The 14,710-nt window shown below is 49.2% G+C and overlaps 1 protein-coding gene across 2 annotated transcripts; it reads left to right on the top strand.

Annotated features, from left to right (window-relative positions):
* Positions 1–5,127: 5,127 nt before the first annotated feature.
* KLK7 (kallikrein related peptidase 7) lies at positions 5,128–10,856 on the top strand. Of its 2 annotated transcripts, none has more exons than XM_070772228.1 (6): positions 5,128–5,212; positions 5,981–6,102; positions 6,580–6,739; positions 7,055–7,296; positions 7,511–7,647; positions 10,060–10,856. In XM_070772228.1, the coding sequence occupies exons 1-6, from the start codon at positions 5,157–5,159 to the stop codon at positions 10,213–10,215; spliced, it is 873 nt and encodes a 290-aa protein (XP_070628329.1). In that variant the 5' UTR covers positions 5,128–5,156; the 3' UTR covers positions 10,216–10,856. The 2 variants fall into 2 exon arrangements, with proteins under 2 accessions (XP_070628329.1, XP_019834008.2); XM_019978449.2 differs by lacking the exon at positions 5,128–5,212 and adding an exon at positions 5,435–5,659.
* The last annotated feature ends 3,854 nt before the right edge of the window (positions 10,857–14,710 follow it).

Genomic DNA, 14,710 nt, shown 5'->3' with positions numbered 1-14,710 from the left:
CAGCTCTGACTATGGGGAGATTTCTCCTTATAAACTGTGAGATATGCAGAGTAGGGTCCAGGAAATACATGAATAGCTAACAAATGCACCCATGAGCATCCATGAGACTGAGGCAGCACAAAAGCTGGAAGGACCTATTTGTGTCAAGCTTTTGCATACAAGTGGCTGAGCCACAGTTCAAACTGGCTGTGTGCATAAAGGGGGATTGGCTGGTTTAGGTGCTTAGGAGGGCCTTGGAGATGATTCATAATATTAGAGGATGTGACATGGATATCAGAGTCTCAAGTACCTGAGTTGACGTGTGTGTCTATGTGCTCGGTCACATCTGCCTCTTTGTGACCCCATGGACTGTAACACCACCAGCCTCCTCTGTCCATGGACTATCTGTCGTGGGCTATCATTTCCTACTCCAGGATATCTTTCCAACCTAGGGTTTGAACCCACGTCTTTTGCATCTCCTGCATTGGCAGGTGGATTCTTTACCACCAGTGCCACCTGGGAAGCCCACCTGAATTGGTGAGTTAAGTCAATCATCTCTCTGTCATTTCTCTGTCTCTCTCCCTGCTGTCTCTGTCTCTGTTTCTCTCTCTCATATGTGTGGACTGTTTCTCATCTCGGCTCATCTCTTTTCTTCTCCTGTGGATCTCATTTCAGCCTCTATAGACAAATGTCTTCACATTCAGGGAACATAGTAGCCTCAGACAGCCCCAGTTCAGCAAAACCAGCAGAAACAAAGATCTCTGTTCTTCCAACCTCTTAATATGAATCCCAGGGAAGAACTCTGGTCCAGCTTGAACTGAGCCTACCCAATGGATCGATCATTATTTCTAGGGAGGAAACCATGATCTTGACTTAACTGGACCATGTGTCTATATCAATGGGTGGGAGGGTTTTGGAAAACTATGGTTGACAGTTTCACCAGAACTATATGTATGTGGGGGCAGCTTTCCAAAAGAAGTGGGGGCTGATGTTGAAAAAAGCGGGGAAGGGAATCCCAGAATTCAGAAACAATGGGCTTTCAGAATCTAAGAAGCTGAATCAGAAAGTTCCAGGATGACGATGTCCGGGATGCCTGAGGGCAAGGCACAGCTTCAGGACAACGAGGTTCCAGTGCTCACGTGTGATGGTGAGCCGGATGATGAGTCTTCAGGCAGAAGACCAGGACATGAGTCTCAGGGCAAAGGAAGTATGGAACTGGGTGTCTGGGTGGGACTGAAGAGCAGGATTAAGCACAAAGGGCACGCACAAGAGGGCTGGGATTTGGGGCTCTGGCCAACGTGGGGACGAGCATCGTGAAGAAGTCCACGGGGTTCCCAGTTCATTTTGAGCCAAGAGAGGTTCTGAGCATAGATGACGGTGTCCCAGAGAAATTTCCTTCTCAGACTGGGTCTGTGTGATGGTGATGGGTCATGTATGCTAAGTCACTCAGTTGTGTCCGACTCTTTTTGACCCCCTGGACTGTAGCCCGCCAGGCTCCTCTGTCCACGGGATTCTCCAGGCAAGAATACTGGAGTGGGTTGCCATGCCCTCCTCCAGAGGACCTTCCTGACCCAGGGATCAAGCCTGTCTCTTCTGTCTCCTGCGTCAGCAGGCGGGTTCTTTACCACTAGTGCCACCTGGGATACCTTGGGCAATCAATCCTCAGCATTCCAATTCTGACCCTTCTGACTCCATAGCTATTGCTTTTCCACAAGGATTCTAACTTTCTTTTTTTTTTTTTTTTCCTTTGGTAGCACCTCATGGCATGTGGAACTTCCCCAACTGGGGATCGAACCCACACCCCCTGCAGTGGAAGGGCAGAGTCTTAACCAGTGCACCACCAGGGAAGCCTCAGTCCTAATTTCATTTTTTTTTAATATATTATTTATTTGTTTGGCTGTGCTGGGTCTTCGTTCTGCATAGACTTTTCTCCAGTTGCGGCGAGCAGGGCTCCTCTCCAGGTGCGGTGCGCAGGCCTCTCACTGCAGTGGCTTCTCTTGTTGGGAGCACAGGCTCTAGGCTCGAGGGCTTCAGTTGGCGTGGCTCTTGGGCTGTAGAGGACAGGCTTGGTAGTCGTGCACATGGGCTTAGTTGCCACACGGTATGTGAGCTCTTTAGGGATTGAACCCGTGTCTCCCACATTGGCAGGCAGATTCTTCACCACTGAGCCGCCAGGGAAGCCCTCTAACTTCTTCTAAACCTCCCTTTTCTCATCTATAACGTGGGGAAGACAGTCCTCGCTTGGACCCAGGAGAGGAACAGAGATGAGGGTCCCAAGGCACCTGACACATCACACAGTAGGTACACAAGAAATAGACGTTGCTTCTTTCCCGGGAGGACGGGGTAAGGCAGCACACAGGAACTCAGGGGTCAGTCCCTGGCCCGGGAAGTCTCCACGAGCCGTGGGCAGCTTCCACAACCTCTGAGCCCACTCTCTAGCATCTATGAGCCACAGCTACTAAAGCCCAGGCGCCTAGAACCTGTGCTCTGCAACAACAAACCTTTAGTATCAGTATCTTCTACCCTCAGATACCACGCTCCAAGCTTGGTCAGAATTCAAAGTGAAATCTATGTGTTGCCTTTTAAAATGTCTATAATTTGACCATATCCTTCATTAGTGCTAGAGGTGAATGAGAAGGTGGACTACCATCTTTTAATATGCTTCCTTGTTCTGTTTCCCATGCAACATTTTAGAATATGAGTTACGTGAGATTCAGGCTTATAATAAAGTAATTGGATTATTAAGAAACAAAAAAGACTGGTGTTAAGAATTGGGTCAAAGTAAGGATTGTGCACGAAGTCCCTGGATTTCTCTTCAGCCTCCTCAGCATGCTGTGAAAAAGAGTGAGGTCTTTTCCACTCTCTCTTGAGCACCTGATCGTATCCAACCGTGTCTTCTCGGTGAACGGCAGCTCCATCCATCAAGCGAGAGACTTTGAAGTTTTAACATCTGTCTCCCTCTCCCCAGCTTCCATTTAATCCATTGCCAAGACCTGTTGATTCCTCTACATGCACCTTGAATCCCTCCACTTATTACCATCCCCACCTCCCAAATGGCTTATATCCAAGTCGTCATCATCGCTCATCGGAACAATAACGATAGTTTTCTCATGTCTCCACACCCCCTTAAAATCCATCTTCCATATAGCAGCCAGAGTGATTTGGAAAGTACAAATCCTGTTACATCACTCCATCCCTCTGTTGACCATCTGCGGTGTTTTGGCTTGGTCCACCAGCCACTTCTCTCCCCAGTCCCAGGAAGGCTGCCATGCTTGCAAAACTTACATCCAGAGGGGGTGCTATCTAGAAAAAAGAAAAGAGAATTCTGCCAGTGTCTCTTTTTGAAAATAAGAAAGCCCCAGGGGTCTCCTCTTCACTCCTCATTGGCCAGACCTGCATCACATGTTCATTTCTAAACCAATCCGGGCAGGTAGGATATGGTCTTCCTGCTTGGTGCAGTAAACTTCATAGTCATGATGAGGATAAAAGATTATCCAAACAAAATTGGAGTTCTGATAGAAAGGCAGAAGGAATGAATGCTTAAGTCGGCAACAGTAATGTCTATTGTGGGACAAACCTAGAGTCTGGTTAAGGGTCAGAATTGAGGTAAGATTTAGGCCCAGGGTTGAGGACCAGATCACATTTTGGGGGTCTGATTTAGAAGCTGGGGTCAATTCCACTTTTTAGGAACTGGCCTTCAGGTATAATGGTTCCCATCTTACTCAAGGTAAGTGCCAAAGTCCTACACTGATTTTCAAGATCCTATGTCATCCGAGTCCTGTTACCTCATCACCTTGTCACCTGCCCTTGTGCTCCTGCTCATTCAGCTCCAGTCAAAGGGCTCCCTTGGACTTCTCTTGTGGCGCAGTGGATAAGAGTCCACCTGTCAATGCAGAGGACATGGGTTCGATCCCTGGTCAGGGAAGGTTCCACGTGCCTAGGAGCCCACAACTTCTGAGCTCGCTCTGTAGAGCCCACGAGCCACCACTAGTGAAGCCCGCATGCCTAAAGCCTGTGCTGTGCAGCAAGAGAACCCACTGCAATGAGAAGCTGGAGCCCTGCAACAGAGAGCAGCCCCCATCCACCGCAGCTAGAGAAGGCCCTTGCACAGCCACGGAGACCCAGCACAGACAAAAAGAAATAAATGGAAATTTCCAAAAGGGCTCCCCTGCTAGAACAGTCTACCCATGCCTCTTGCCTAACTTACCAGCCCATTTGCTCCGCCTAGAACTCACTCCCTCCAAGGAGCTACATGGACCCATCCAACAACTCCTTTAACATTTTATTCAAATGTTATCTTCATGTGGAATCTTCCTAATTATACAACCCCAGGGGTCCCTGAGAGTGGGGGAAACCAGTATCTCCCTGTCCCTCTTCCCTGCTTTTATTTTTCTCTTCAGTACTTAACCAACATCTAACAAACAAAGCCTGCATTTTATATGCTTATTTTTGTATTCCCAGTCTCCACCCACTAGAACAAGAGCCTGTATGAAAGAATGCTGACCACAATGTCCCCAGGAGCCAGAATAATTTCTGGCACAAAACAGATGCTCAGTAAATATTTCTTGAATGAACATAATTAGCAAAGATGAATGTACAAGGAAGCGCAACCCAGCATTATTACAATTAAAACTATCCAAACATACTCTTATTTGAAACAGATTGCATAAATCATGATACAACTATAACATGGAATATTATTTTGCAACCCTTAAGAAGGTAGGGGAACCCATCTAAATATACTAAGAGGAAAAAATCTTCAAGGTAATTAATAAAGAAAGAGGTGATATTAAGTAGATAATGTTTAGTACAGATGCTTTTGTTATAAATACAGAGTATGTATAGAAATCTGGGTATAATATGAAAACACAGATGATACTGATAACAGTAAGCATTTATCAAGTTAGGAAAGAGCTTCTTCTTTTTAATTCATATCCTATATGAGGGTTAAATTAAAAAGAATCTGCCTGTAATTCAGGAGACCTGGGTTCGATGCCTGGGTCGGGAAGATCCCTGGAGAAAGGAATGGCAACTCACCGCAGTATCCTTGCCTGGAAAATCCCATGGACAGAGGAGCCTGTCGGGGGTGGCGGGGGGGGGGGGGGGGGGGGGGGGGGCGTGGCTACTGGCAAAGAGTCAGACACGACTGAGCAACTAACACTATATGAGGGTTGGGAATGGGTTCAGGTTCAAAGACGACTGGGTTCCAGCCTGAAGGAATTCTCCCAAACTGGTGAGAATTAGGGTATAGGGTCTAGGGCATCCCTGAGAGGGGATGGGGGCCAGAAAATGGCCCCAGAGGAAGGCCCAGCCAGAGCCCATTTCCTGAGCCCCGCTGCCCCCTGAACTCCGCCCCCGGCCCTTGGCTGGAGCGTCTGGGTCCTCCCTTGGCAGCTGCACCCCGGATGCCGGCCCGAAGGCGCGGGGGTGAGAGGGTGGAGAGAGCGGAGAGCAAGCGCCTGGGCTGCCACAGGGGTTCGAGATAACCGCGAACGCGGTAGGGGGCGTCCCAGAGCCGGCCCCACCTGCACCCCAGGGCGCCGAGGGCGAGGGCGGGGGCGGGGGCGGACTCGGTATAAGACAGCCGCCGTGCGCCGGGCTGGAGACTCCTGGCTCCCAAGCGAGTCTGGCGCCCGGGTCGGACCTGACCTCCCCAAGCTGAGAAGGGGCTTCATCTACGGTAGGGGGAGACGGGGGAGAGGGGGCGGATGAGGCTGGCTGGACCCCTGACTCCTGTTCCTGAGGGGAGGGGGCAGAGGGAAGCCTGGACGCCTGGTTCTGACGGTCGAGGGGCTGGAGGTCTAGAATTTGAGGTCTCAGGGGAAAAGAAACTAGGAATACAGATTGATGGATGGGGAGGGATGGGAGCCCAGATTCCTGGGGCCCCAGAGGAAGGGCGTCTGGGGCAGAAGGAGGAGGGGCTGGGGGTCCAGACTCCTGGGTCTGAGGGAGGAGGGGCTGGGGGCCAGGACTCCTGCTTCCCCAACTCTGTCCTTCATAGCCGCACCAGAAAAGAGACACCTCCCTGCCTGGCAGCCCCTGAGAGGCTCAGAGGGGTCACCATGACGACACCCTTGGTGATCCTGCTGCTGACCTTCGCCCTGGGATCTGTTGCACAGGAAGGTGGGGACCAGCCCTGGAGTGGGGGTGGGGGCTGCCCTCACCCCCGACCTCCCATCTTCAGCCCTGTTGACCCTCCTCAGGGGCTCCTCTCTCCGGGGTGTGCCTGCTCAGGGCCTCCCCTGGCTCCAGCAGCTTCCTCCTTTGGAAGACAAGACACCTCTGCCTTCTGCCTCCTTCCTTCCTGCTTCCTTCTGCCTCCCGGGGTCTCTATGCCCCCCAGACCCTGTCTCCGCACGCAGCGTCTCTCCCATCAGCTTTGGCGGTGACCCCCCAGACAAGATGCTCCTCCTGGCTTTCTGAGCAGGCTGCCTCTGTCTCTCTCTGTCTCCATCTCCTGCTCTTTCTGCACTTTTCTCCTTTTCTGCCTGTCTCCTTGTCTGTCTGTCTGTCTGTCTCCATGTCTCCAAATCCCTCAGCAGCTGACTCAGTCTTCCTCTGAGGCTTGCTACCCACTTGTTCCTCCATGTCTCTGTCCAGACCAGGGCAACAAGAGTGGGGAGAAGATTATTGATGGAGTCCCGTGTCCCAGAGGCTCCCAGCCCTGGCAGGTGGCCCTGCTCAAGGGCAGTCAGCTCCACTGCGGAGGCGTGCTGCTCAACGAGCAGTGGGTGCTCACTGCTGCCCACTGCAAGATGAAGTATGTGCAAGCACTTCCAGCCCTTCCTCTGGGTCCCTGTTCCCCTCTCTCTCTGGGTTCTCACTGCTGCCCACTGCAAGATGAAGTACGTGCAAGCACTTCCAGCCCTTCCTCTGGGTCCCTGTCCCCCTCTCTCTCTGGGTTCTCATCCCCCTCTCTCTCTGGGTCCCTGTCCCCCTCTCTCTGGTCCCCGTCCCCCTCTCTCTCTGGGTCCCTGTCCCCCTCTCTCTGGTCCCTGTCCCCCTCTCTCTGGGTCCCTGCCCCCCCGCCCCGTTTCACTCATAGCATCTCTCTGAACACTGCTGCCTCCTGCAGTGAGTACAACGTGCACATGGGCAGTGTTCGGCTGGTGGGCGGCCAGAAGATCAAGGCCACGCGGTCCTTCCGCCACCCAGGATACTCCACACAGACCCACGCCAATGACCTCATGCTGGTGAAACTGAATGGCCGGGCCAAGCTGTCGTCCAATGTGAAGAAAGTCAACCTGCCTTCCCACTGCGATCCCCCCGGGACCATGTGCACCGTTTCCGGCTGGGGCACCACCACCAGTCCTGATGGTGAGGCTGCCTGGGAGACCCAGGGGCCCTGGACCCTGACCCTTCCTCCCCCAGACCCAGGAGATCAGGAGTCAGCCCCTTTTTCATAATCCGAATGTGGAGTCCCTCCCCCCACCCCTCCTCCCCTCGTCCTTCAGGGTCTAGAATCCTGAACCCCCATCCTCTCCCCATCCGGACCCCAGCCCTCTGACTGACACCCCTCCCCATCCCGCAGTGACCTTTCCAGGACAGCTCATGTGCACAGACGTCAAGCTCATCTCCCCACAAGACTGCAGGAAGGTTTACAAGGACTTGCTGGGAGACTCCATGCTCTGTGCTGGCATCCCCAACTCCAGAACCAACGCCTGCAACGTGAGACCCCCCTCCTCTCCCGCCCCGGGTCCCCGGCTGCTTCATCTGAGCACAGAGCCCCCGTTGTCCCCCTTCACCCAGAATCTCTGCACCTGACCTTGGTGCGGAGCCTTCCCCATCACCCCCGCAGCCCCCGCCCCAGGCTCGGCTTTCCTAGCTCTTGCTACCCCATTCTCTGCTCACGTCAGTAGTGGGAGCCCAGTGCGGGCTGATGTGACCCTGAGGATGAGGCAGAAAAATGAACAGGAGGGTCTGAGGATGGGGAACCTGGGGGCCAAAGGGTAGGCATGTGTGGGCTTGGCTTCAAACACAAACTGTATTTATTTTTTAATTGACATCTTTGTTGAGTATTGCAACCCATGAACACAGTGCTGGTGGTTTAGTCATTCAGTCGTGTCTGACTCTTTGCAGCTCAATGGACTATAACCCACCAGGCTCCTCTGTCCATGGGATTCTCCAGGCAAGAACACTGGAGTGGGTTGCCATTTTCTTGTCATAGGGATCTTCCTGACCCAGGGATCAAACCTAGGTGTCCTGCATTGCATGCGGATTCTTTACCAACTGAGTCACCAGTGAAGCCCCCAAACACAAACTTTACAGGGGAAGAGGTGCCCAAAAAACTCAATAATCAAGATAAATCACATTCTAATGTAATATTTTTTTGTCAATTCATGCAAAAGTCCACGATGAACAAAATATCATAATTTTCAATACAGAGGCCTCAGTCTTACTGAATTTCTCATCTACTTCAGGCTTCAATGAGTCTCAGCACAGCCTGGTACCTGACCTGACCCTTTATCTAAAATTGGGATACAGTGTTCATCATGAACTTTTTCATATTAAATTCAATTTTTAAGGTATTGCATTAAATGGTATTTATTGCATTACTGAGATTGTGTGCTTGAAGTTAAGGTCTTACTCCCCTCCCTTGGGACCCAGTCTTAAGCCAAGAATTCTCTCTGCCCTCTCCTTTGTAACCCCCTCTCTGTGATAGCTCAATTGGTAAAGAATCCACCTACAATGCAGGAGACCCCAGTTCGATCCCTGGGTTGGGAAGATCCGCTGGAGAAGCTATAGGCTACCCACTCCAGTGTTCTTGGGCTTCCCTGGTGTCCCAGCTGGTAAAGAATCCGCCTGCAGAGCGGGAGACCTAGGTTCGATCCCTGGGTTGGGAAGATTCCTGGAGAAGGAAAGGCTTCCCGCTCCAGTATTCTGACTTGGAGAATTCCATGGACTATATCCATGGGGTCGCAAAGAGTCAGACACTACTGAGCGACTTTCACTTTCACTCTGTCTCTGAACACCATCTTTCCACATCTCTCTTTTCACTGAATTTCATTTCATTCTTTCCATCTGTGTTGCTCCCACCACCCCCACTGGCAGCCTCTTCTTCATCCTTTGCTATACCTCTCTTCCTTTTTTTTCTCTTCATTGTCCCACAGCATGTGGGATCTTAGTTCTCTGAGCTCCCATGTCCCCCTACATTGGAAGGTGGATTCTTAGCCACTCGACCACCACAGAAGTCCCCTCCGTTCCTTTTCTCTGTGACTCTTTGCCTTTCCTTGTCTCTCCCCATACCTCCCCACCCCCACTCCTTTGCCTCTCATCTGCACCCTCAGCTGTCAGGAATGGGGGGACCATATGTGTGAGGGATGGGGTCATGGGACAGGAATGTGTGTCCCAAAGAGTAAGGCATCCTCTTCCTCCCCTAGTGACAGCCAGCTTCTTGAATGTGCGAGTCGTACCGTGACACAGGGTCCCACACTCGGGAGAGTCCCACGCTTGGTTTAATACATTCCTGTTGCTGTTTTGAAATTCTTAATACTTTTTGAGCTATGGAGCCCACATTTTCTTTCTTTCTTTCTTTCTTTTTTTTTTTTTGGCAATGCCAAGTCACTTGGGAGATCTTAGTTCTCTCACTAGAGCTCAAACCCAGGCCACGGCAGTGAAAGTGCCAAGTCCTAACCAATGGACCGCCAGGGAATTCTTTGTATTTCCGTTTTGCACTGGGCCTTCTGAATTATGTTATCAGTTTGGCCCCTGGGTTCCAGGGCCACCCCGTCCTCCTTTCGCACATCTATCCATCCCCTGGAGACAGTACACCTCCCTCCCTTGGCTTGGTGCCAGAATCCCGAAAGACCTGGAAGAAACGAGGCTTTGACCGCCAGAAGCCCCGCCCCTTCCCTGTGATTGGTCCCATGGGCTGGGGCTCAAGCCAATGTCTTTAGAGAATGTGGTTTATCTTCTCCGCGATGGCCTTAATTTCTGCTCTTCCATTGGTCCCCAGAAACAATGACTCTCTCCCCATTGGCCGTGGTGGAAATCCAGGGTCCGCCTGACAAAGACTGACAACTGAGGCGGAGGCAGGAGCTTCCCTGTGAAGCTGAAGCTAATTTGCTTTATCCCTTCCAGGGTGACTCAGGGGGACCACTGATGTGCAAAGGTACCTTGCAAGGCGTGGTGTCCTGGGGAAGTTTCCCTTGCGGCCAACCCAACGACCCAGGTGTCTATACCCAAGTCTGCAAGTATGTCAACTGGATAAAAGAGACCATGAGAAGATATCGCTAATCTCTCCACTCCCATCTCTCCATCCCTACGCCCTGGAGCAGGAAATTTACAGAAAGAAGGACCTCAGTGACCTACAGTCTTACTTGACTTTATCTTTCCTCGGAGGCATGTCAAAACCTCAACAATATGTGTGTAAGCCAATCAAATCAGTAAGGACCTAAAAACCAAACAAATACAAAAACCTTGATGTTGGTAAGGATGTAGTGAGACCAGCCCTCTCTGCCACTGAAACTGTAAATTCATACAGTTTTTATGGAAGGTGATTTGGCAGTGTGAGTGGGGACATTTGTTTTATCCTCCACCTTTGACCTAGTGATTCTAGTTGTCTACTAAAAAAAAAAAAGTCCAAAATGTGGAGCAAAGTTGGAATTTATCACAATGTTATTTTTTCATAACAAAATAGTGGAAACACAGGTGTCTAGAAACAGTGGATTGTTAAAACGGTAGGCTGGTTTGAGGCAAGGATATTCTGAAGCTGTTAAGAATAATTATGCAGAATTCTTAGTATCATGTGAGGATGTTTATGCTATGTGATGTTAAATGAAGGAAGGAATATACAGAAATATATGTGTATGTGGTTCTCACTATGTAAAATGAAAATATTCACAAAATTAAACCTGAAGGACGTGTACCAACCTGCACACGGTGGTAGTCACGGGGCGCCTGCTTCCTTCCATTTACTTTTCTATGGGTGTGCACTTTAATAGCCTGAAAAACAAAGGTGGAGAAGCTCTGGAGCTCCAAAGTGGAGGAGAAGACACCCTGAAGAGAGGGAGATGGGAAAGAAAAATGTATCTGATGTTTGGTCCCTTGTCCTGCCTCCCTGCCCAGTGGCATATTTTTCTCCATTTTCCAGGTCTCAGTTTTCCTCATCTGTAAAATGGAAGAGAGAAAGAACAATAAGGCAGAGAGAGTAAATGGGTGGTGTTAGAGAATATGCCACTTCATCAGGGTGTAGAGGGATGTGAAAGTGTTTCTAGGCATTCCACAGGTGATGTATTAGGAGAACGAGGTGGAAGCAGAAGGTTGGCAGGAAGACAGGGCCCCTGGGTCACCCAAGGGGCTGTGTGACTGAAAGTGAACACCCAGCCTTCAGGGTGTCAGGGGAGATGGGGGGCTGGGAACCCGGGTAGGTGGGCTCCTATCCTCAAGAAGGGGCCTCACAAAGGAAGGAGGGAGAAGCCCCAGTGACTCAGCCTGGCCACACCCCTGCTGCTGCCATCAGAGGCTCCCCGGGGAGTCACACATCAGAAGCTGCTGACAAAGGGATCCTCTCCTGCCGGTCTTTCCAGTTGCTCCTCCAGAACTCCCTCCCAGTCAACATTCTCCTCTTGTGGCAGCTCCACCAACTTTCCTTCTCTCCTCGCCTCCCACTCTCCCACCCCTCCGCGTATTGCAGGAATTCCACTGTCCCTGCAGAATGTCTTAACTTCCTCTCGCGTTCCAGCGCAAAGCCCCCTCCTCCCTCAGACCAGAGTCCAGACACCCAATCTCTTCCGGCCTCTGAATCTGTGTCAGGTTTCAGTTCAGTTTGGTTCAGTCGCTCAGTCATGTCCGACTCTGTGCAATCCTGTGGACTACAGCACACCAGGCATCCCTGTCCATCACCAACTCCCAGAGTTTACTCAAACTCATGTCCATTGAGTCGGTGATGCCATCCAACCATCTCATCCTGTGTCATCTCCTTCTCCTCCTGCCTTCAAATTTCCCAGCATCAGGGTCTTTTCAAATGAGTCAGCTCTTCAAATCGGGTGGCCAACATATTGGAGCTTCAGCTTCAGTATCAGTCCTTCCAATGAATATTTAGCACTGATTTCTTTTAGGATGGACTGGTTGGATCTCCTTGTAGTCTAAGGGACTCTCAAGACTCTTCAACAGTTGAACCACAGTTCAAAAGCATCAATTCTGCAGCACTCAGCTTTATTTATGGCCCAACTCTCACATCCATACATGACTATTGGAAAAGCCATAGCTTTAACTAGACAGACCTTTGCTGGCAATGTAATATCTCTGTCTAGGTTGGTCATAGCTTTCCTTCCAAGGAGTAAGCATCTTTTAATTTCATGGCTACAGTCACCATCTGTGGTGATTTTGGAGCCCCCCAAATAAAGTTAGCCGCTGTTTCCATTGTTTCCCATCTATTTGCCATGAAGTGATGAGACCAGATGCCATGATCTTAGTTTTCCGAATGTTGAGCTTTAAGCCAACTTTTTCACTCTCCTGTTTCATCAAGAGGCTCTTTAGTTCTTCAATTTCTGCCATAAGGGTGGTATCATCTGCATTATCTGAGGTTATTGATATTTCTTCCGGCAATCTTGATTCCAGCTTATGCTTCATCCAGCCCAGCGTTTCTCATGATGTACTCTGCATATAAATTAAACAAGCAGGGTGACAATATACAGCCTTGAGGTACTCCTTTTCCTATTTGGAACCAGTCTATTGTTCCATGTCCAGTTCTAACTGTTGCTTCTTGACCTGCATACAGATTTCTCAAGAGGCAGGTCAGGTGGTCTGGCATTCCCATCTCTTTCAGAATTTTCCACAGTTTATTGTGATCCACACAGTCAGGCTTTGGCATAGTCAAGAAAGCAGAAATAGATGCTCTTCTGGAACTCTCTTGCTTTTTCGATGATCCAGCAGATGTTTGCAATTTGAGCTCTGGTTCCTCTGCCTTTTCTAAAACCAGCTTGAACATCTGGAATTTCACAGTTCACGTATTGCTGAAGCCTGGCTTGGACAATTTTGAGCATTACTTTACTAGCGTGTGAGATGAGTGCAATTGTGCAGTAGTTTGAGCATTCATTGGCATTGCCTTTCTTTCGGACTGAAATGAAAACTGACCTTTTCCAGTCCTGTGGCCACTGCTGAGTTTTCCAAATTTGCTCACATTCCAAATTTACTGGCGTATTTGTCAAGTTTAAGGAATGTCAAAAGGCTTTGGGGGACTTTCCTTGGCAGTCCAGTGGTTAAGAATCTGCACTTCGACTGCAGGAGGCAAAGGTTCAATCCCTGATCAGGGAACTAAGATCTCCTATGCCATACAATGTGGCCAAAATCAAACAGAGTATTTGGCCACTACCTTTGTGACGCTCCATCAACATCCCCTCTCTCTAAATCCATCATTTTTAAAAGAACAAAACATCGCAGTTTCACTAGGTCAGCCTCGGGATAGTTGACTATGCCTCTGCTAAGTCGCTTCAGTCATGTCCGACTCTGTGCAACCCCATAGACAGCAGCCCACCAGGCTCCTCCATCCATGGGATTTTCCAGGCAAGAGTACTGGAGTGGGGTGCCATTGCCTTCTCCATGACTATGCCTCTAGGCAGATCTTTATGCAAATCTGAAGGTGGGTTTTTTGCAATGATTTGAGAGTTCTCTCTTGTTGAATTTTTTTTTTTTTTTAAACAACTTCTTTTTTTTCTCTGGGCAGACAGTACACTGTATTCGTTAAAGACACTGACTCTAGAAACGGCTTTTCAATGTCAATCCCATTCTGGCAGCTGTGAGCTATTTGCCTTTGAGTGCTTCACTTCCCCACCTTTATTCTTTCGTCCTTTTTGTTTTTTTGAAGTAGAATAAACCAAGTTTATTGCTTGTTGGAACGGAGGAAACTGCACACGATGGGAATCATGGTATCTCAGTAAAGGGACGTTCAGAAGAATTTATTTGGTGTTTCCATGGAGGGTTTACAGAAGTAGTTGTTGTTTCTGTTTTTGTTTTTTTCTGGTATTGTGTTTTTTTTTTAATTAACTTTTTAATTGAATGATGATTGCTTTACAGTATTGTGTTGGTTTCTGCCATGCATAAACATGAATCAGCCATAAGTATACATATGTCCCCTCCTTCTCAAATTCCTTCATCCTTTTTTTTTTTTTAATTTTTCTTTAAATTTTTGGCCACACCCTCCAGTGTGTGGGACCTTAGCTCTCTGACCAGGAGTTGAACCCGCATTGGTGGGGCAAAGTCTTAACCACTGGACCACCAGGAAGTCCCCCATTCACCCCGGAAATGAGGCAAAGAGCATCTGTTTCCCATGGCTGTTACAAAGAATAAATTTAATATTCAGAAAGTGCATGAACGGTGTCTGACATAGAGTAAGCCTGCAGTGAGGGTTGGTTTTTATGGTTTGTGACTTCTGGCTCTTCTTCGTGCTTCTACTTTCGTAAAGTTTTCTAATAAAACATTTTTTTTTTAAGTTTTTTTGTAACGCGGACTATTTTTAAAGTCTTTTCTTGAATTTGTCACAATATTGCTTCTGCTTTATGTTTGGGTTTTTTTGGCCCCAAGGCATGAGGGATCTCAGCTTCCTGACCAGGAACTGAGCCCTAACCCCCTGCACTGGAAGGTGACATCTTAACTGCTGGGCCACCAGGGAAGTCCCAAACATTTTCTTCATTGAAGACTTTTGCAGAGGATAAGCATGCATGACGTGTGGGGATGGCAAAACCATGAAGGCCACTGGCAAATGCCTAGTGTCCTGGGCACTTCACTCTCT

The sequence above is a fragment of the Bos indicus genome, chromosome 18, assembly GCF_029378745.1.
Source record: "Bos indicus isolate NIAB-ARS_2022 breed Sahiwal x Tharparkar chromosome 18, NIAB-ARS_B.indTharparkar_mat_pri_1.0, whole genome shotgun sequence".
Lineage (NCBI taxonomy): Eukaryota > Metazoa > Chordata > Mammalia > Artiodactyla > Bovidae > Bos > Bos indicus.
The sequence above is the reverse complement of the archived record's forward strand: the minus strand, read 5'-3'. Positions and strand labels throughout refer to the sequence as shown.